Consider the following 16,899-nt stretch of genomic DNA (forward strand, 5'->3'; position numbering starts at 1 on the left):
ATTGGCAGAGAAGGTGAAATTACTAGAGGAATATCACTGTTTGAAAGTGTTAAGTGCAAACATAGCCAGATTGTTTAGATCTACACCAGCCTTCCTATCCACATTCATTTTCTTTTCAAAATCCTCTGGTTGTAATAAATGAGAGTGAAACAGTGACCAGGGTAATGGGTACTGCAACTCTGTGGTGCAGCTTTAATGAAAGACCTCAAAAAATGGTGCAAATGTAACGATAATGACTGAGACACAAGCACACAATGCTTGTCAAGCTGGGATGTGAATTCACACCATCTGCTTCCAAGCAAAATCATACTTGAAACATGTTGGTTAGGATTTAAAACTATAATACAGAGATCCAAATAAAGATTGCAATACTCACAGGCAGGGTTAGGGCTATGCAGTGCTTCCTGCACTGTCAGGAGGTGAAAGAGAGTCCAGAGCCCACATGGGAAGCCTCGAAACTCAGGTTTGCTTCCTTGGCATCCTACCCAGAGTGGGTTGTCTGGCAGCCTGGCATAGGGAAGCTGAAAGAGATGGTGGGAATCAAGCTCTCACAATATGACACAGTTGCAGACAAAGGAAAAGTAGAAAGACAACAAAGAGTGGAACAGTAGTTTTTCAATTGTGATCTGAGGAGTCCTGGAATTTCTCAGAAATTTAGTAGGGACTCTGCAGGGTGAAGATCAGCAAAGGTGGACAAGTTTCCTCTTCACTCCTAAGTATCCTAGTACAACATCTGGCTGCCTGGGCTTGAGGAAGAAGCACTTTGGGTACAGGTTTTTTTTTAACCCCAAGTAAATAAAATCAAATGAAAAGAACATACCCCCTCATGAACACTATCCATTTCTTCCAGGTCTATTTCATTTCAAATATTGATAGGTTTTCAGTGAATGTATTACTTATTTGAATTCCTATGCAAGAATTTATATAATATCTTTAATAATGTCAGTTTCACCATATATATATAATATTCCATAAATACTGTATTATAAAGCCATTTGGAGCTGTAAAGCAATAAAGTTGCTTTTTTCTGACTGTTCAATGTTTCAGCTAATGAAAATATTAATTTCTTAATCTGATTTCTCAGTGGAACCCTGATTATTCTTTTTTAAATGCTTGGATCACAGGGAATATCAAGGTCAGTCATGACCCAAAGATGTTTCCAATAAATTTTGATCTAGGACAGCTTCAACAGTATGATATGGTTACCATACTGCCAGCAAGTGTCATTTAACATAATATATATGCACTTCAATCACATATCAGGGTTACTGTAGCTTTAAATAATTTTTTGCTTTCAGGATTAGCTGACTACCTTGATAGGTAAAATAATAAACATTCATTACATCTAGGGTAATGGGGAAGCTGAATGGGCTTGACCTTCACCTCTACATAGAACATCCTTCCCATGCTGACGACCTTCATATGCATTGGCTTACATTTCCTATCATTCAGAGTCAGTGTAGATGGACAGGGAACAGTGGCATAAGAACACCAGAATCCTTTTAAAAGTACTATGGTATTCCATGGAAAGAGGCAAATGACCCAAGTTGATGCAGAAGCTTCTCATATAAGATGAAATGTTTAAAAACCACTTTGGGCAGAAAATGTAAGAGAAACGCCAGAAACAAAAAGCCCCTTGTTTCATTCACTTTACCTCTGGATTATTCCTAAGAGCCCTTTCCCACTCATTGCTTGAAATGTTTGTCTTTAGCTTCAGCCACAAGTCGAGGTTGCGAAGATAGTTCATGACCACACGGCGTCCAGGAAAATACTGGTGCAAAAATGAAAAAGGAGAGGCTCGTGAACATTTCGCTGTTGCAGTGATGAATGCAAAGAGGAGTCAAGCACTGAGAACCATATTTGGGCCCATATGTATTCTACGATGCTTCAGAACCCTGATGTGCAGAGCGGTGATTTATCCATGCACTTCACATCAAGTAGATACATGTAACATAGTGCAAGGCGGATTGTTCCTCTTGGAAGAAATGCCTATCAGATTTCCTCTAAAAGTAAAACCAACACCTCAAGCCAAGTAGATCTAAACTATGTGCTGTACACAACTTAAGTTCCTTTGCTGTCTCTCTCTTTTATTGGTCTGTGTACTTTGTTTTGTTTTCTGGTCTGAGATATCATCTCACTTGAAGGAAAATCAATTTTCTGAGGAATACAGGCGTTCACTATTTCAAGTACTGGGCTTTTCAAAAACAGTATTGAAATCATTTCTAATCCCTATGCACATACCTTGTAGATAGATGCTCATGAAATGGCTAATAACAGAGTCATCTAGAACAAGCCCTCAGGTTGCTGACCAGCAAGGACTTCTTTAAAGCCCCAAAGCTCAGCTGCAAATATTTTTGCCCCTCCAAGTAAACATCTTAGACAACCACTTTTGTGGGTGAGTCTGTGGGCCAGTCTAAGGAGCACAATATGATGCTGAGGAAAATCTGTAACAGCACTATGTCTCCTCAGGAATATGTCTCACTGAGTTCAGTAGAACCTGCTCACAGCTAAATGCGTACAAGATTGCAGAATAAGGCAACTGACAACAGATTCAAAAATCTGGGCTAAAAATAAAGTAGAAGAAATTGGACAAAACTAAAATAAAGCAGGAGCAGAATTTGTATAGAAAAAAAGAAAATATTGCACAACAGCTGGCTGAAAAAAAGATGTAAACTAAAGGAGGTTTTAAAGTTGGTATCCAAAAAAGAAAGGGGAAAAAAGTAGAAGATAGACAAATGGTGCTGAGGAGAAGATTCCACAACCTGAGATCACTCTCTCTCTATAAAAAGGCAACAACAACAACAACAACAAAACAAAATAACAAGAAAATAAACAAAACATAAATACAAATATAATAAATAAATAAACATTTTAAAAGATATTAAAAAATAAAAATGGACCACTTCCAAACTACTAAAGTGGAGTACGGTTTTCTTTTGTTTTTAAAACAGGACATTAGATGATCATCTTGGCACAATTCTAATCCAGCCCACTACAGTCTATGGCACCAATCCATCAGAAACTAACCAATATAAGTGGGAAGGATCTATCATTTGTTTCTATCATTGGTTTTGGAGCATGCTTGCTTATTTACTAGAGTCTTATTTGGCATAAGTTCTAGTGTATCAGAACCACAGACCCAACTGAAAGGACTGGATGCCAAACAGAAAAAAAGAAGTGGCTGTCCCCTCAATACCAAAGCAAGTTCACTCCAAATCCTGAAATGACTTTAGGAAAGCCATGCAGCTGCTTAATAGTATGGGTAACAGAATGGAGGTATCCCACTCTCCATTGCATAAACATGTTGATATAGAGCAAATGTCCTTTGGCATCACCCACTGGAATCCATCCTTCACATGGGAACATTGGAACTTAGGTTTTCCTTGGGAACATTTTCACAGGTAGTTCATTCAAAGTGGTGGGTCCTCCCTTCCCACCACCTCCTAGATCCAGCCATCACTCCTCACGTGATGCTACTGGCCAAGATGGGCAAGGGTTAATAAACAGATGGTAAGCTCTACTTCTTCAAGCATCCTGGCCACATCCTTAGCCTGCAATAACTGGCAATCACCCAACACTAATGGCAATGAGGTCTAAAAAGAAGTATCAGTGCAGACAAAGTGATGTCCAAGACTGAGCAGAAGGGAGCAACTTCATCCACAAGATTCTTAGCACACAAGCTCTCATACCACTGACTGCTACAGACCTCCAGGCTCTGCTGAGGGAAGAACTAGTGCAAGGATGAAGAATATTTGACCCTCCCAATGAAGCTGAACTGCAACTCCTACCATTCATCTCCACTGACGCTTCTGTTTGGGGCCAATGAAAGTTATAGTCCAACACATTCCCCAGCTCTGCATTCACCTATCCTTTTGCATTTTTGCCTGCCTGCCATTTTGCTACCTATCCAGTTGTTGCCAGTATCCAAACACAGAAAACATGGAGGAATCCCATGTTTTCTCTTGGCTGCTTCTGGCTCATGCATCTAGGGCTTTCAAGTGGGCTCTGAAGGATTCATGTCCAAATTCATCTTCTTGCTAATACTAAGAGATCACCCCCCTCCCCATTTAAGATGCTTCTGTAGCAAACAAGTCAGCCTTTGTGGGCCAACAGCCAAGATCCAAATCTTGATCGTAACTCCAAAATAGTCTCCAAGGAACACGTAAAGCTACTTTGACAATAAGTCAACTTAAATCCGATTAGCATCAGCACTTTAAAACCACAAGCACTCTGGGGAGAGGGGACCAAAGAGCTACATACACTCACTGGGGGTGGGGCAGGGGAGGGAAAGAGCCATGCCAGAGGAAGAAAGACAGGCAAATGGGGAAATGTCAGGTTGAACAGAGAAGGGATCATGAAGAGATGGAATAAGAAAATTGATTGAGAGGGATGAGGAAAGGAAGAGAGGTTTGAGAGCCCTTTGCTCTTATTAATGGAGCCTCCATGGACACACCTGCTAGGCTTCCAAATCCGTGAGTGTGTTCTGAATGGGAGCGTTACCATTAACTTCCAATGCTGATTTTTCTTTTTTTAAAAAAACCCTGAGGAAATCTGATTTTCTTTTATTATTTTCCTAAATAGCATTGTAGGTGAGGATTGAGCACTTCCTGTTCACAAGGCTACACAAACACCAATTCCGACTGTATCAGGATAGGACATTTGGTGTATCTGCTTGGCTGAGGACCCAATGGGACGAAGGTAATCAGCTGTGGGAAAATGACAAGGACCCTTCCAAGTCAGTCTCTCCCTAAACATAGCAATAGTTATTGCAATGGTAATCCTGCTCTGTACAAGGCAGTCCAGACTAAGACTGAACCACCTTTCTGGATCAGTATCATTCCACTGGCAGCAGTTCTTCTATGTCCTTGCAGTCCCTTCCAACCAGCTGCTCCCCCACCCCAACCTTTCTATTTCATATCCTTTGATGCTGGAGATGGTGGACCTCTTTGGATCCTGAAGCTGCAAAGCTGTATGGCCTCCAAAACTGTGTGTCTGCTTTGAATGCACAAGAGCCACATCAAGAAAAGTAGATGAAAGAGATGCAACAATGAGTGAGAGACAGTTCCAGCCATGATTAGTTAAATAGCTGGATCCTAGTCAATGTGCTCCACCCAGTGGCCAAAATGTTTCACCACATGTTTCTGCTGGATTCAGTACTGTTATTTTCATTGTTTTTCATTGTTTTTCCAGAGATATAGCTTTGTGGTTTTGTTATGGAGAAGAGTTTGTGTGCACAAAAAAGTTATGGAGTACAGGGTGATTCAAAAGGAATGGTGCAAAACTGAATAAGATCACCTTTAATTTTGCACCATCCTTTCTGAATCATCCTGTACTTCTGAAACTGTGAGAGAGAGAGAGAGAAATGGAAAAAGCTTCTCTGGATGGAAGCTCACTTCATCACAAGGCTTGTAAATTCACTAACCCTACAGCAGGACATATGTTTCATGTTCTGAAAATGATCAAATAATTAGTTATTTAAAAAAACATATATTCATATATTGTAGTCAGCAGTTATTACATTATTAATTAACATTATTAAATTACCTATTTTCTAGTTTTACTGCTGGAACAGCTTAGCTTTATGAAGGGTTGGCTACCAGCATTAAAAAAGAGAATTTACTGTTTTGTTAGAGTTCTTATGTTCACAGACGTAGTATTACTCTAAGTTGCAGGGGAACTGGAATTAAAGAATGGGGAAAAGTGTGGAGGCTTGAGTTCTAAGGAAGCCCAATAAGAGACTGTTTTGTACAACACAGAGGTTTGAGATATATGCCTTATTGTACAACTTGCATGCTTTGTGGCACATAAGTGAATTTTAATCTTTTAGAGTTATCTGATGCTGGAGATATTTTTTTTTAATCTAGAATTTCCTTCTTTTCGGGTGATGGGATAATTCACTGAATAACGTGAGCCATCTTGGGGTTTGGAAGTGCAGAGAATTTAACATCACTATAGTTCTGCAACAGTTAATACAAGTACTGTTCTTTAAGGTGTTTCACATATATTGTGTGTATAATCCTAATATCAAGCCTGTAAGGTAGGCCATTTTATATTATCCCTATTTTATTATCTTAGGGAGTGCTTAGTTCACTGACAAGCGATACAGAAATATACTTGCTGTCTTCAAGTTTTTCCTATGGTTCAATTATATTGGGCATAAAAAACCAGAAACATTACCTAAACATTGACAGTAAGAACTGTTTGAGAGTGGAATGGGGGGCTCAGTGGGTGATGGAGTCTCCTTCTTTGGAGAACTTTAAACAGAGGTTGGATGGTCATCCCCCAGGAGTGCTTAGGTTGTAAATTCCTGCATGGCAGGTCATTGGATAGGATGACCCTTGTGGTCCCTTCCAGCTCTATGATTTGACAGCACAGTCTGTCTAATATTCCATGTTAGTAAAGAGAAATGATAATGCTCGCACAGAGTGGCTTACAACAATCCTGTACTAGGTTGTTAACAAGCAAACCATCATATATCTATTTCCTCTCCTCTTTCCTACACTTAGCTTTTCAAGACTATTTATCCTGGAAATTCCACAGAAATTTACAAAAGCATAGTAACTGTTCAGGAGATAACCAGGCTAAGAAAAGATAAGACAAAACAAAAGTTGTCCAGACTGTTGGGAAGCTGGATGCAGCAGCACCTTACAATGTAGGTATTCAATCTGCAGCCTCTAAGCTGTATTCACCTTCGCAAAGCAAGGCAAAATTTTTGAACACCCAGGATGCACCAGCATCCAAATCTTTCCCATGAAAACCTCTATTTATTTGGCCAAAAAAAAAAAAGTTCTGCAATGTTTTTGGGTCCTCCAAGTCCATTTTAGACCCAGGAGAAGAAGTCAGCACAAAATCCTGGTTGACTTCTTGTGATAAAAAATGCCTCTCCTGAGCCTAATACGGTCCAGGGTGAGGTAAAAATGTGGCAAACTTGCCCTTCAGGGGATTGGATTGGATTACTGAATTTTTTTGATTTTTTTTTTTAAAAGGCTCTCTAAGGTTCCAGGAAGGACCAATGTACACAGATCCCACCCTGAGAATTGGCCACCCCTCCCTTTGGATCGCTTTTCTTTTTGTATTTGAACCTGGGAGCCTCTGGAATGCACTAACTCGCACATTTTTTGTGTAATGCAAAAAGTGCTGCAATGGCAGAAGATGATGTGCTGTAACAGCTCACATGGCAGCAAATGGGATTATGGGAAGGAATCCTTTAAAGTCAAGAATTCAAGCTGTTTCCTGCCCCCTCCCCACCATGGAAAATAACTACACAATACAAGAAGCATGTTCCTCAGGTTCCCTGACAATATCTCAGCAATGTCTGTGAAGGCAAGTCGCCAGCTGTGTGAAATGTTTATTTCCCATATAGTGTGCCCCACCACATTCTGCATGAATGCAAGAGATTCTAGGAGACCTGAGACACACCTTGGAAACTATTGCTATCCTAAGCTTGGTTACTTGTGTGTTCATGTAGGTCAACACCAGGCCTGACATGCTTTGAAGTTGATCCAAATGGGGACTAGGTGGAAGTCAGTCCAGCATTCCTTTGGATTTGGGGAGAGGAACATTCTTCCAATGAAGGCTTACTGATCCACCTGGAAAGTAAGTCAGGGTGCAGCTGACAGTGGGTAAACTAGAGTAGCATAATCCGTTCTCTACCTCTTTTAGACTAAGCAGCAAAAAGAAAATAAAGTAATTTCTAGGCCCATAGAGTCCAGAAAGGGTTACACATAGCTCTTGAACTGCAGATACACAAGTCCAGCCCTGAATGATATTGTCTATCGATCTGAACAGTTAACCGATTCAAAGAAGGATTTTGAGCCAAGAAGCCACCTTCCAACCTATCTGTAGTCAAGAGGACATAGAATTAAGCTCAGGAGCAACCCACACTGCAAGTACACAGGAATACAATTGACCATCATCATTCTGAAAAGCCATGGACCAAACTGCCCTAGGAAATTGATTTTCGCTTGGCATTTGCTTGGAAACAAAAGGGCAAATTAACAGTTTACATGTGAAATCTTAAAATGGGGTGGTAGTGGAATCCAGAACAAAGTCAAGAGTTTTCACATGACTATTAAAAGCTGGAGTGGCTACTGTGAGAGTAGAGAGAAAAGTGAGGAGGGAAGAGTAGACACTGGGGCAATTCCTCAAGGCTTTGTAAAGCTCACCTTGGCCAATATATTCACGTACTGCTTCAATGCAAAGAGCCGCTCCTTGTCAAGGTGGAGAAATCGTGCTGCTTCAACCCTTAGGGTGTAAAGCACTGCAGACTCCAAGTCAGCCATGTACACTTTTCTTCTGCAGCAGAAGATGAACACAAAGAAGGTTGGCTAAATATAACAACCACATCACAACAACAGGATCAGTCTGGCAACACTGGGGCATAATAAACCAGTCCCTCTTTTGGCATTAAAGGGAGGTACTTAACTTGGCTAACCCATGGGACATGGTGGCTGGGGGGTACTGGGATTTGCTGGCCAAAGGTGTGAAGAGTTTTTCTTTAGTTTCCCCAAGCACAGCCTGTTAACTATCTTGAGTGAGCAACCAAAAAAACTGAGCACTGATCACACAGTCATCCACAATCTTTATTAAATTCTGAAATCCACCATCTGCTGTAACAAAAGGAAATAACAGAGCTCCGTGGCATCTTAATAAGTGAGAAAATAATGGTGCAGAGATCTACAAAGCAGATGTGGAGAACCTTTGTCCTTCCAGGTGCTTTTGACTGCAACTGTCATGAATCCCAGTGATAAAGGATGACTAAAATTGTAACCAAATGCATTTGGAGGATCAATGGTCACTTAACTTGGACACATGGGAAAGGCAGCAAACGTGGATTCCAACATGTTCTCTTTCCACAAACTTGCTTTCTGTACTTCCTCTTCCTTTACTTTCAAACCATACCATACCATAACAAAGCCACTATTTTTATAAATGTTCCATTGTAACAGTGTCATCTTCATGCTACACAGCACTCCTTGTTCCACTCCCACATTTCTTGGCTGTATTTTTAAAAAGATTTCTTGGCAGCCAGACAATGGGATCCCTCAACTTCAGTTCACCCTTCTGTGAAACTAGAACACCTGTTCTAGTTCTAGTTCTAGGCTAGCAAAATATCTAACATGACTTCTAAACCATATGGATACTACTTTGCACACAACTGAAAATCCTAAGCTAACTGATAGGCTGTATAGACTGGCGTTTTCGCTGGCCTCAAGGCAGAGTGGTAGCGTGGCATCTGCACATCGGCTCTCCCAATTCTGCCCCCACACCACCCACCTCATGAGACTGCATCACACAGCATCTTCAGCGCAGTGCTTACATGTGCTGTGCTGAAGAAGCGGCGAAAATGCATTGCGGCCATGGCTAGGACACACTTTTCATGGTGCAAAAAGGAGCCACTTTTTACAGCTTCTTTTTGCATCATGGAAAGACCAGATTGGGGCCGTGGTGTGTAGTTGCCCCTGCCCCAATCAGGCGAGGAAAGAGGTGGCACAGAGGCTCACCTTAGGGGCTGTCTATTGAGCCCCTATCTCACTTTTTCCTTTGGCTACTTTCTCTGGATGGGAGTTTCTCAGCTTTAAAGAATTTTAAAGCAAAGACAAATAAGACCTCATGGCAGAATTCCGAGACTGTCTTCTCAGAGTAAATGTGCATATGCTAATGTGTACATTTTCCCTATGAACCAACATTCTTGTAACTAGAAACCTAGCATAACCAAGAGAAGACTGACACTTAATGCACTTTAGAGCTTGGAAATATAAACTTTTTTGGCTTACAATTCTAAAAATCTACCCAGGATTCTTAAAATTTGATGTGTAGTTTTCTATATGCTGCAAGGGTTTGTTTTTTAAAAGAAAAATACAGGGGTGCTTTAAATGAATTTATCATTGTTAAGTTATTGCATTCCATATTGAGATTTACTGTTTTAAAATCTATTATAAACTGTTTTCAGTCCCATTCTGGAGAAAAGTGGGATATAAATCAAATAAATAAATTTTAAAATGTATGTAGAAAAAATGCAACAACAACAACAACAATAATAATAATACAAGGGTGCATTCAGCCACATATTTACACCATCTCCTCTACATATTCAAAAGTTGTATAACCCAGAAACCGTTTTCCAACAAAATATCTGTCAAAGAAGCCTATCATCCCACACTGATTTTTCCTCAAAATCCTCTTCAGCCTTGACCCACCAGCACAGGGCGGGTTTGAGCACTGTGCTATCCCTAGTTTCAGAGTGCCAACTCCTTTTCCGGCAGGCTCTTCTTTGTCCATTCCACCTGGCCATGTGGTTGGTTAAGTCTCTTCAGGGCTCTGAATTCACACATGGTAACTGCCTCTGATTGAAGAGTGGTGAGGCTGGCCAGTCTGCAAAAGTCCTGTATGAACATCTGAGTAGACTAGGTGACAAAAGGCAGTCAAGGACCTGGATGCAATTCTAGGATATCTCTCACCTGTCTGCCACCCTCCAGGGTGCAGGAGCAGTCGTTGGTTCTGCACTGGGGACCATAGTGGGTCTGAAGGAGTTTCCTCGAAAGACCCTGGGTAAACTCCGCAAAAAGCTTGTGTAAAGGGGTCTCGAGTCACCATTCCTGGAAAAGAATCAGCGAAGAGACAGGTGTGAGACAATGGCTACTTTTATCCTTCTAGCCTTACATCATATAACTCCTTAAGGTAGTAAAAATATGTTTTAACCTTCATTCATGAGAAATGCAAGAGAGAACACAAAACTGGCTACTTTGTTTCATATATTAATATGCATGGCTATCACTGGTGGGATGGGGTGGATTTTGTACCAAGGAAGCCTTAAAATTGCTGCAAAAATGAGCTGCTGATAGTTTGCTGCCCTGCTCACTATCATAGGTGTAACCATACTTAAAGTTCTGCACCAGGAGCCCTCACTTCAGTTACTGTCTTTCCCAACTTGGGGCCTGCAGATCTTGTGGAACAAAACAGTGACCAGAAGCCCACACACTTGTGATTGTGCCTAGGTATTATGGGAGTTACAAACCATCATAATCTGAGAAACTTCAGTTAGGAAAGGCTTCTTTAGTTTGCAACACATCAATATAGGCACTAAACCAGGGGTAGGCAACCTTTTTGAGCCGGGGGCCGGGTTGCTGTCCCTCAGGCGACTGGGGGGCCGAAGCTGGGGGGTGGAGCTTCGACCCTCCGGGGCGGGGCCACGTGCCAGGGGTGGAGCTTCCACCCTCCGGGGCGGGGCTGTGTGCTGGGGGGTGGAGCTTCCACCCTCCAGGGGCGGGGCCGCATGCCGGGGGCGGAGCTTCCACCCTCCGGGGGCCAGGCCTCCCCATTTTTGCTGGCCCCTGACGGGGCCCTAGGCCCCGTCAGAGACCAGCAAAAAAGCTGGGGGCTCCCAGGGCGGCAGGGGGCCCTGCAGGAGGGCTCCCAGGGTGGCAGGGGGCCTCTGCAGGGCCCCAGGGATGGCAGAGGGCCCTGCAGAGGCCCCCTGCCACCCTGGGAGCCCTAAAGCAGGGCCCCAGGGATGGCAGAGGGCCCTGCAGAGGCCCCCTGCCACCCTGGGAGCCCTCCTGCAGGACCCCAGGGATGGCAGAGGGCCCTGCAGAGGCCCCCTGCCGCCCTGGGAGCCCTCCTGCAGGGCCCCAGGGATGGCAGAGGGCCCTGCAGAGGCCCCCTGCCGCCCTGGGAGCCCTCCTGCAGGGCCCCAGGGATGGCAGAGGGCCCTGCAGAGGCCCCCTGCCGCCCTGGGAGCCCTCCTGCAGGACCCCAGGGATGGCAGAGGGCCCTGCAGAGGCCCCCTGCCGCCCTGGGAGCCCTAAAGCAGGGCCCCAGGGATGGCAGAGGGCCCTGCAGAGGCCCCCTGCCGCCCTGGGAGCCCTCCTGCAGGGCCCCAGGGATGGCAGAGGGCCCTGCAGAGGCCCCCTGCCACCCTGGGAGCCCTAAAGCAGGGCCCCAGGGATGGCAGAGGGCCCTGCAGAGGCCCCCTGCCGCCCTGGGAGCCCTAAAGCAGGGCCCCAGGGATGGCAGCGGGCCCCGCAAAGGCCCCCTGCCGCCCTGGGAGCCCTCCTGCAGGGCCCCAGGGATGGCAGAGGGCCCTGCAGAGGCCCCCTGCCGCCCTGGGAGCCCTCCTGCAGGGCCCCAGGGATGGCAGAGGGCCCTGCAGAGGCCCCCTGCCACCCTGGGAGCCCTAAAGCAGGGCCCCAGGGATGGCAGCGGGCCCCGCAGAGGCCCCCTGCCACCCTGGGAGCCCTCCTGCAGGGCCCCAGGGATGGCAGAGGGCCCTGCAGAGGTCCCCTGCCACCCTGGGAGCCCTAAAGCAGGGCCCCAGGGATGGCAGCGGGCCCTGCAGAGGCCCCCTGCCGCCCTGGGAGCCCTCCTGCAGGGCCCCAGGGATGGCAGAGGGCCCCGCAGAGGCCCCCTGCCACCCTGGGAGCCCTCCTGCAGGGCCCCAGGGATGGCAGCGGGCCCCGCAGAGGCCCCCTGCCACCCTGGGAGCCCTCCTGCAGGGCCCCAGGGATGGCAGAGGGCCCTGCAGAGGCCCCCTGCCACCCTGGGAGCCCTAAAGCAGGGCCCCAGGGATGGCAGCGGGCCCCGCAGAGGCCCCCTGCCACCCTGGGAGCCCTCCTGCAGGGCCCCAGGGATGGCAGAGGGCCCTGCAGAGGCCCCCTGCCACCCTGGGAGCCCTAAAGCAGGGCCCCAGGGATGGCAGCGGGCCCCGCAGAGGCCCCCTGCCACCCTGGGAGCCCTCCTGCAGGGCCCCAGGGATGGCAGAGGGCCCTGCAGAGGCCCCCTGCCACCCTGGGAGCCCTAAAGCAGGGCCCCAGGGATGGCAGCGGGCCCCGCAGAGGCCCCCTGCCGCCCTGGGAGCCCTCCTGCTGGGCCCCAGGGATGGCAGAGGGCCTGCAGAGGCCCCCTGCCACCCTGGGAGCCCTAAAGCAGGGCCCCAGGGATGGCAGAGGGCCCTGCAGAGGCCCCCTGCCGCCCTGGGAGCTCGCCTGGAGGGTCCCAGAAACGGCAGCGGGCCTCCCAGAGGCCCCCTGCCGCCCTGGGAGCCCTCCTGGAGGGTCCCAGAGATGGTAGCGGGCCTCCTAGAGGCCCGCCGCTGCTGCCGCGGCGGCCACTCTGGGCGCCGCCATTTTAGGCGGCAAAGTCTCGCGCGACCTCCCCCGAGGTCGCGCGAGACTTCGCCGCCATTTTGGGCAAAAAAATGGCGGCGCCCATAGCCCCAGAGGCCGCTATGGGCGCCCTCATTTTTTCACCCAAAATGGCGGCGAAGTCTCGCGCGACCTCAGGGAAGGTCGCGCGAGACTTCGCCGCCATTTTGCCGCCCAAAATGGCGGCGCCCAGAGCGGCGAAAAGCCGCGACGGGCGGCCGCAGCGGCGGCGGCGGCGGCGGCAGGGGCAGCCGGGGGCCGGCGGCCAGGCCTTCGCGGGCCGCATCCGGCCCGCGGGCCGGAGGTTGCCGACCCCTGCACTAAACAGACAGGCAAAAAGAAGTGCTTTCAGGCTGACTTGAAAGTGTGGCATTTAGATGACACATGCCTTGAAGCCAGCAGGAAAGTGCCCTCTAGGTGCCTTATGCAGAGAAAAGCCATTTCAAAAAGAAGCAGCTTTATTCCGCTTCTTCCTGGCTTGAAGCCATATCTTGTGGTCATGACATGAGCACTCCAGCTGCCATGGGAGCTGGCGGTGCGGTTGGTGGGGTTTCAATGTGGCTTCAGAAAAGGCAGCTTTTCCCTGCCCGTTTCGCCCCATAGATAGCCTCAGTGCTGTCTGTATGCTCTTGCTCTCTGCCCTCCTTCACATTTGTCAGTTACTTTTGCACCAATATTCACTAAGCTAATAACAGACATCCAGAAAGTATACACCAAAGATATCCTCATCAGCACATGTTCTACTCCTGTACCTGTCAGCTGTTGCTATAACAATGGTAAGGTTGACCCATCTACCTTTCTGCAATTCTCCATGGAATTTTGTACCTGGATGATAGTATGAGCTTTGCTCTCTGAAGTTCAAGAAAATTAATGTCTCGAACTTCAAAGACTCTGAACTCATTGAGTCTTTACACCATCTCAATGCCAACCTAGTTTGGGACTACTGTCAGGATAAATGTGATATGCCTTATGCTCTGAGATATTGGTAAAAAGGGCAAGATATAAATGTGATGGTGAGGGGGAAAGAATTTTAAAGAAAGGAGCTTTAAAAAGTTCAGATGATTACAAAAGGATGCTGGGAAACAGCAGGCAATGTTTGCAAAATATTCAAAATAAATGGGGCTTCCAACCAAGCCATAAATGAACACAGCACATCAAGTAGATTTATGCAAAAGCAACAGAATTTGCATTCATCTTCCTGCCTTTGCAGCATAATTCATTTTCCAGGCAACAATTGGAATCATTCATGCAGATTCCCAGCACCCAGCTGCCACCCAAACCAGTCTGACACAAATAAGGAATAGTCATTTTTGCCTTAAGGTAAAATGATAGCCGTTATTTTCTCCATAGAAAATATATTATTATTTAATGCTAAAAGAGAGACAATCTATGGCTCACATCATCAACCTCAGATTCACTGGATGTACTGGACCTAAGCTGCAGAAAGGTAAACACACATCCACACACACTCTTTTATTCTTTGTCTCTTATTTTACCCGACTCTTCTTCAAATCATGAGCTTGGAAGTAATGAATCACAAATGGTATAACTACTTGTAATGAGTTAACAATTCTTCTTGTAATGAAGGCACGGCTCAATCATGTTAAAGAGTAATCAAACAAGTGAGAATGAAGTTACTGCTGTCACGACATTTTTCTGGTTACTTCTAAAAGTTACTTTTAAAGGGTATTTTGGAGGCATTTGGGCAAGAATTGTTTAAGTTTCATGCTAGTTGTTGATAAAACCTAAAGTTTGTATTTTTAAGGCAATGAGCAACACACTTTTCCTCAGCACCAGAAAAAGTAACATATGGAAAAGCTTTTGTGGCTGAGCCGCCTTGGGTCCCATTCAGGGTGAAAGTCGGCATATAAATGAAACAAGCAAGCAAACAAATAAATAAATAACACAAAATATAACCTTCCCAGCTCTGATTGACATCAGTCATATCCAGCACATAGGATCCACACAGGACAAACCTAGCCTCCATCATCGTCTTATTCATAGGCAAGGTGGATCAAGGTAGGAAACTCTGAATACCCTCCTGGGGAAAAACTACTTCTCCTGCAACACAAAGCAGCACCAAGTGCACGCACTGAGGTGGGAAGTGATAGTGCCAGCAGTAAAGCTCCAAAGGAACCACTGTCAGGAGAAGTCCCTTTCCTCTTTGCTTCCTCAGTCTGGTGCCTTGCTGCAAGCAGATGGCCAGGAGACGGCATCATCACAAACAATTTTCTCCTCCGCCAGCTCTGCAGCAAGGAAAACAATGGCTTTCCTGCTGGGTGAAGCTGGCATGAGAGAAGCAGAGTGTATCCTTCAGTACGGCTCACTGCCTACCTCAACAGTTCTTAGGAGAGGCTCTGCAAATTTCACACGCACCAATTACGAAACCTGCTACAAGAGGAGTGGGAAATGCTTATTTCCCATTGGCACTGGAGTGAGTGGTGCCATCACCTCCCTAAGGCCCTTCCTAAGGAAATCACTGTGCCAGGGTGTTCCCCTTCCTTATCACACTAATGCCTTCACTGCCAGGTGGACATCAATCATCAGCTAAAAGCTGTATGTGGTGGTGGTGGGGGGGGGGGGAGGGATACCATCTGCTTACTATTTAATGTGCTATTGAGTAGCAGGAATCTGCCAGCAGGCTAGGCACAGGTTCCATTGTTCTCTGCCAGCATCTCAAAACCAGCCATTGTCTGGCTCCTAATGAACTTTTCTGCAATTAGAAAAGCACGTGGAGGAGCAGCTGAGTGGTGGCAATGTTTGCTTCTATGTTTCTGTGTAAGCGCACGCATGCACACACATGTACATAAAGCTGAATGCCTTCCAGGTTTAGCAGACTACACTTCCTTACCTCCACAGAAATGCAGCAAAATCTCTTTTACACGGGCTGGGGAAAAATATTACAATAAAAAGAAAAACAAGAGCACCTCACAGCAGAAATTGAAGGTTTCTGAAATTTAGGTGACTGTCACTGGGGTTAAGGGCCACCGGAGTCACAGATGCAAGCACCTCATTGCCACAGATTTATGCCAGTGTTGTGGGCGAGGGGGGAAAGAGATGGTATAAAGGTGATATAAAGAAGATTCAATGTGACGGTCCTTTCCCCAACAGCTGCCTACTCCCCTTACCTAGTACAAGAAGCAAAGTCGACCAAATACTAGACTTGGACTGAATGCAAAGCACAGATATCCTTGGACAAGACCAATTCCCTCAGTCTTAATTCCCCCACTGGCCCAACGATGGGTTGTCCAGCAGTCCCTGTCACTGACACTTATCTATGAATACTAACAGAGAAGAGTGTCAATGTGTCTGTCTTTTTCTATCTTAATTTAGTGCCCATAAAATCTAAATGTCTGAAATGTGGTATGCATAGTGAGGGGACCCAAAGGGACATTTGGATCTTTTGGTTGCTAAAATGGCTAATTGAATTGATTTGTACATTGCAATATCCTCTTCAGCCATTAATTGACACACTGCCCTATTCAGCAAAAGAGGAAACTTCAATTAAGGCTGCTGCCACACTGCAGAATAAGGCAGTTTGACACCACTTTAACTGTCATGGCTCTACATTCTATTGAATCCTGGAATTTGTAGCTTATTGTGGCACCAAAACTCTGACGGAAAAGGCTAAATATCTGACAAAATTACAGCTCCAAGAATTATATAGCATTGAGCCATGGCAGTTAAAATGATATCAAACTACATTAATTCTGCAGTGTGGATGCAGCCTAGGCCTGTCATATTCTTTATTCCAGAC

General features: G+C 46.0%; 1 protein-coding gene across 1 annotated transcript in view; it reads right to left on the reverse strand.

Annotated features, from left to right (window-relative positions):
• QSOX1 (quiescin sulfhydryl oxidase 1) overlaps positions 1-16,899 on the reverse strand; it is an 82,419-nt gene that overhangs the window by 10,176 nt on the left and 55,344 nt on the right. Inside the window, exons 7-10 of the mRNA XM_089518321.1 lie at positions 10,461-10,598; positions 8,166-8,295; positions 1,655-1,771; positions 377-521 (exon numbers count right to left, since the gene is read on the reverse strand). Of these exons, the coding sequence (XP_089374447.1) occupies positions 377-521; positions 1,655-1,771; positions 8,166-8,295; positions 10,461-10,598 (530 nt within the window). The remainder of the gene's footprint in view (positions 1-376; positions 522-1,654; positions 1,772-8,165; positions 8,296-10,460; positions 10,599-16,899) is intronic.

The sequence above is a fragment of the Sceloporus occidentalis genome, unplaced genomic scaffold, assembly GCF_023333645.1.
Source record: "Sceloporus occidentalis isolate IW3139 unplaced genomic scaffold, rSceOcc1.0.p SCAF_3, whole genome shotgun sequence".
Lineage (NCBI taxonomy): Eukaryota > Metazoa > Chordata > Lepidosauria > Squamata > Phrynosomatidae > Sceloporus > Sceloporus occidentalis.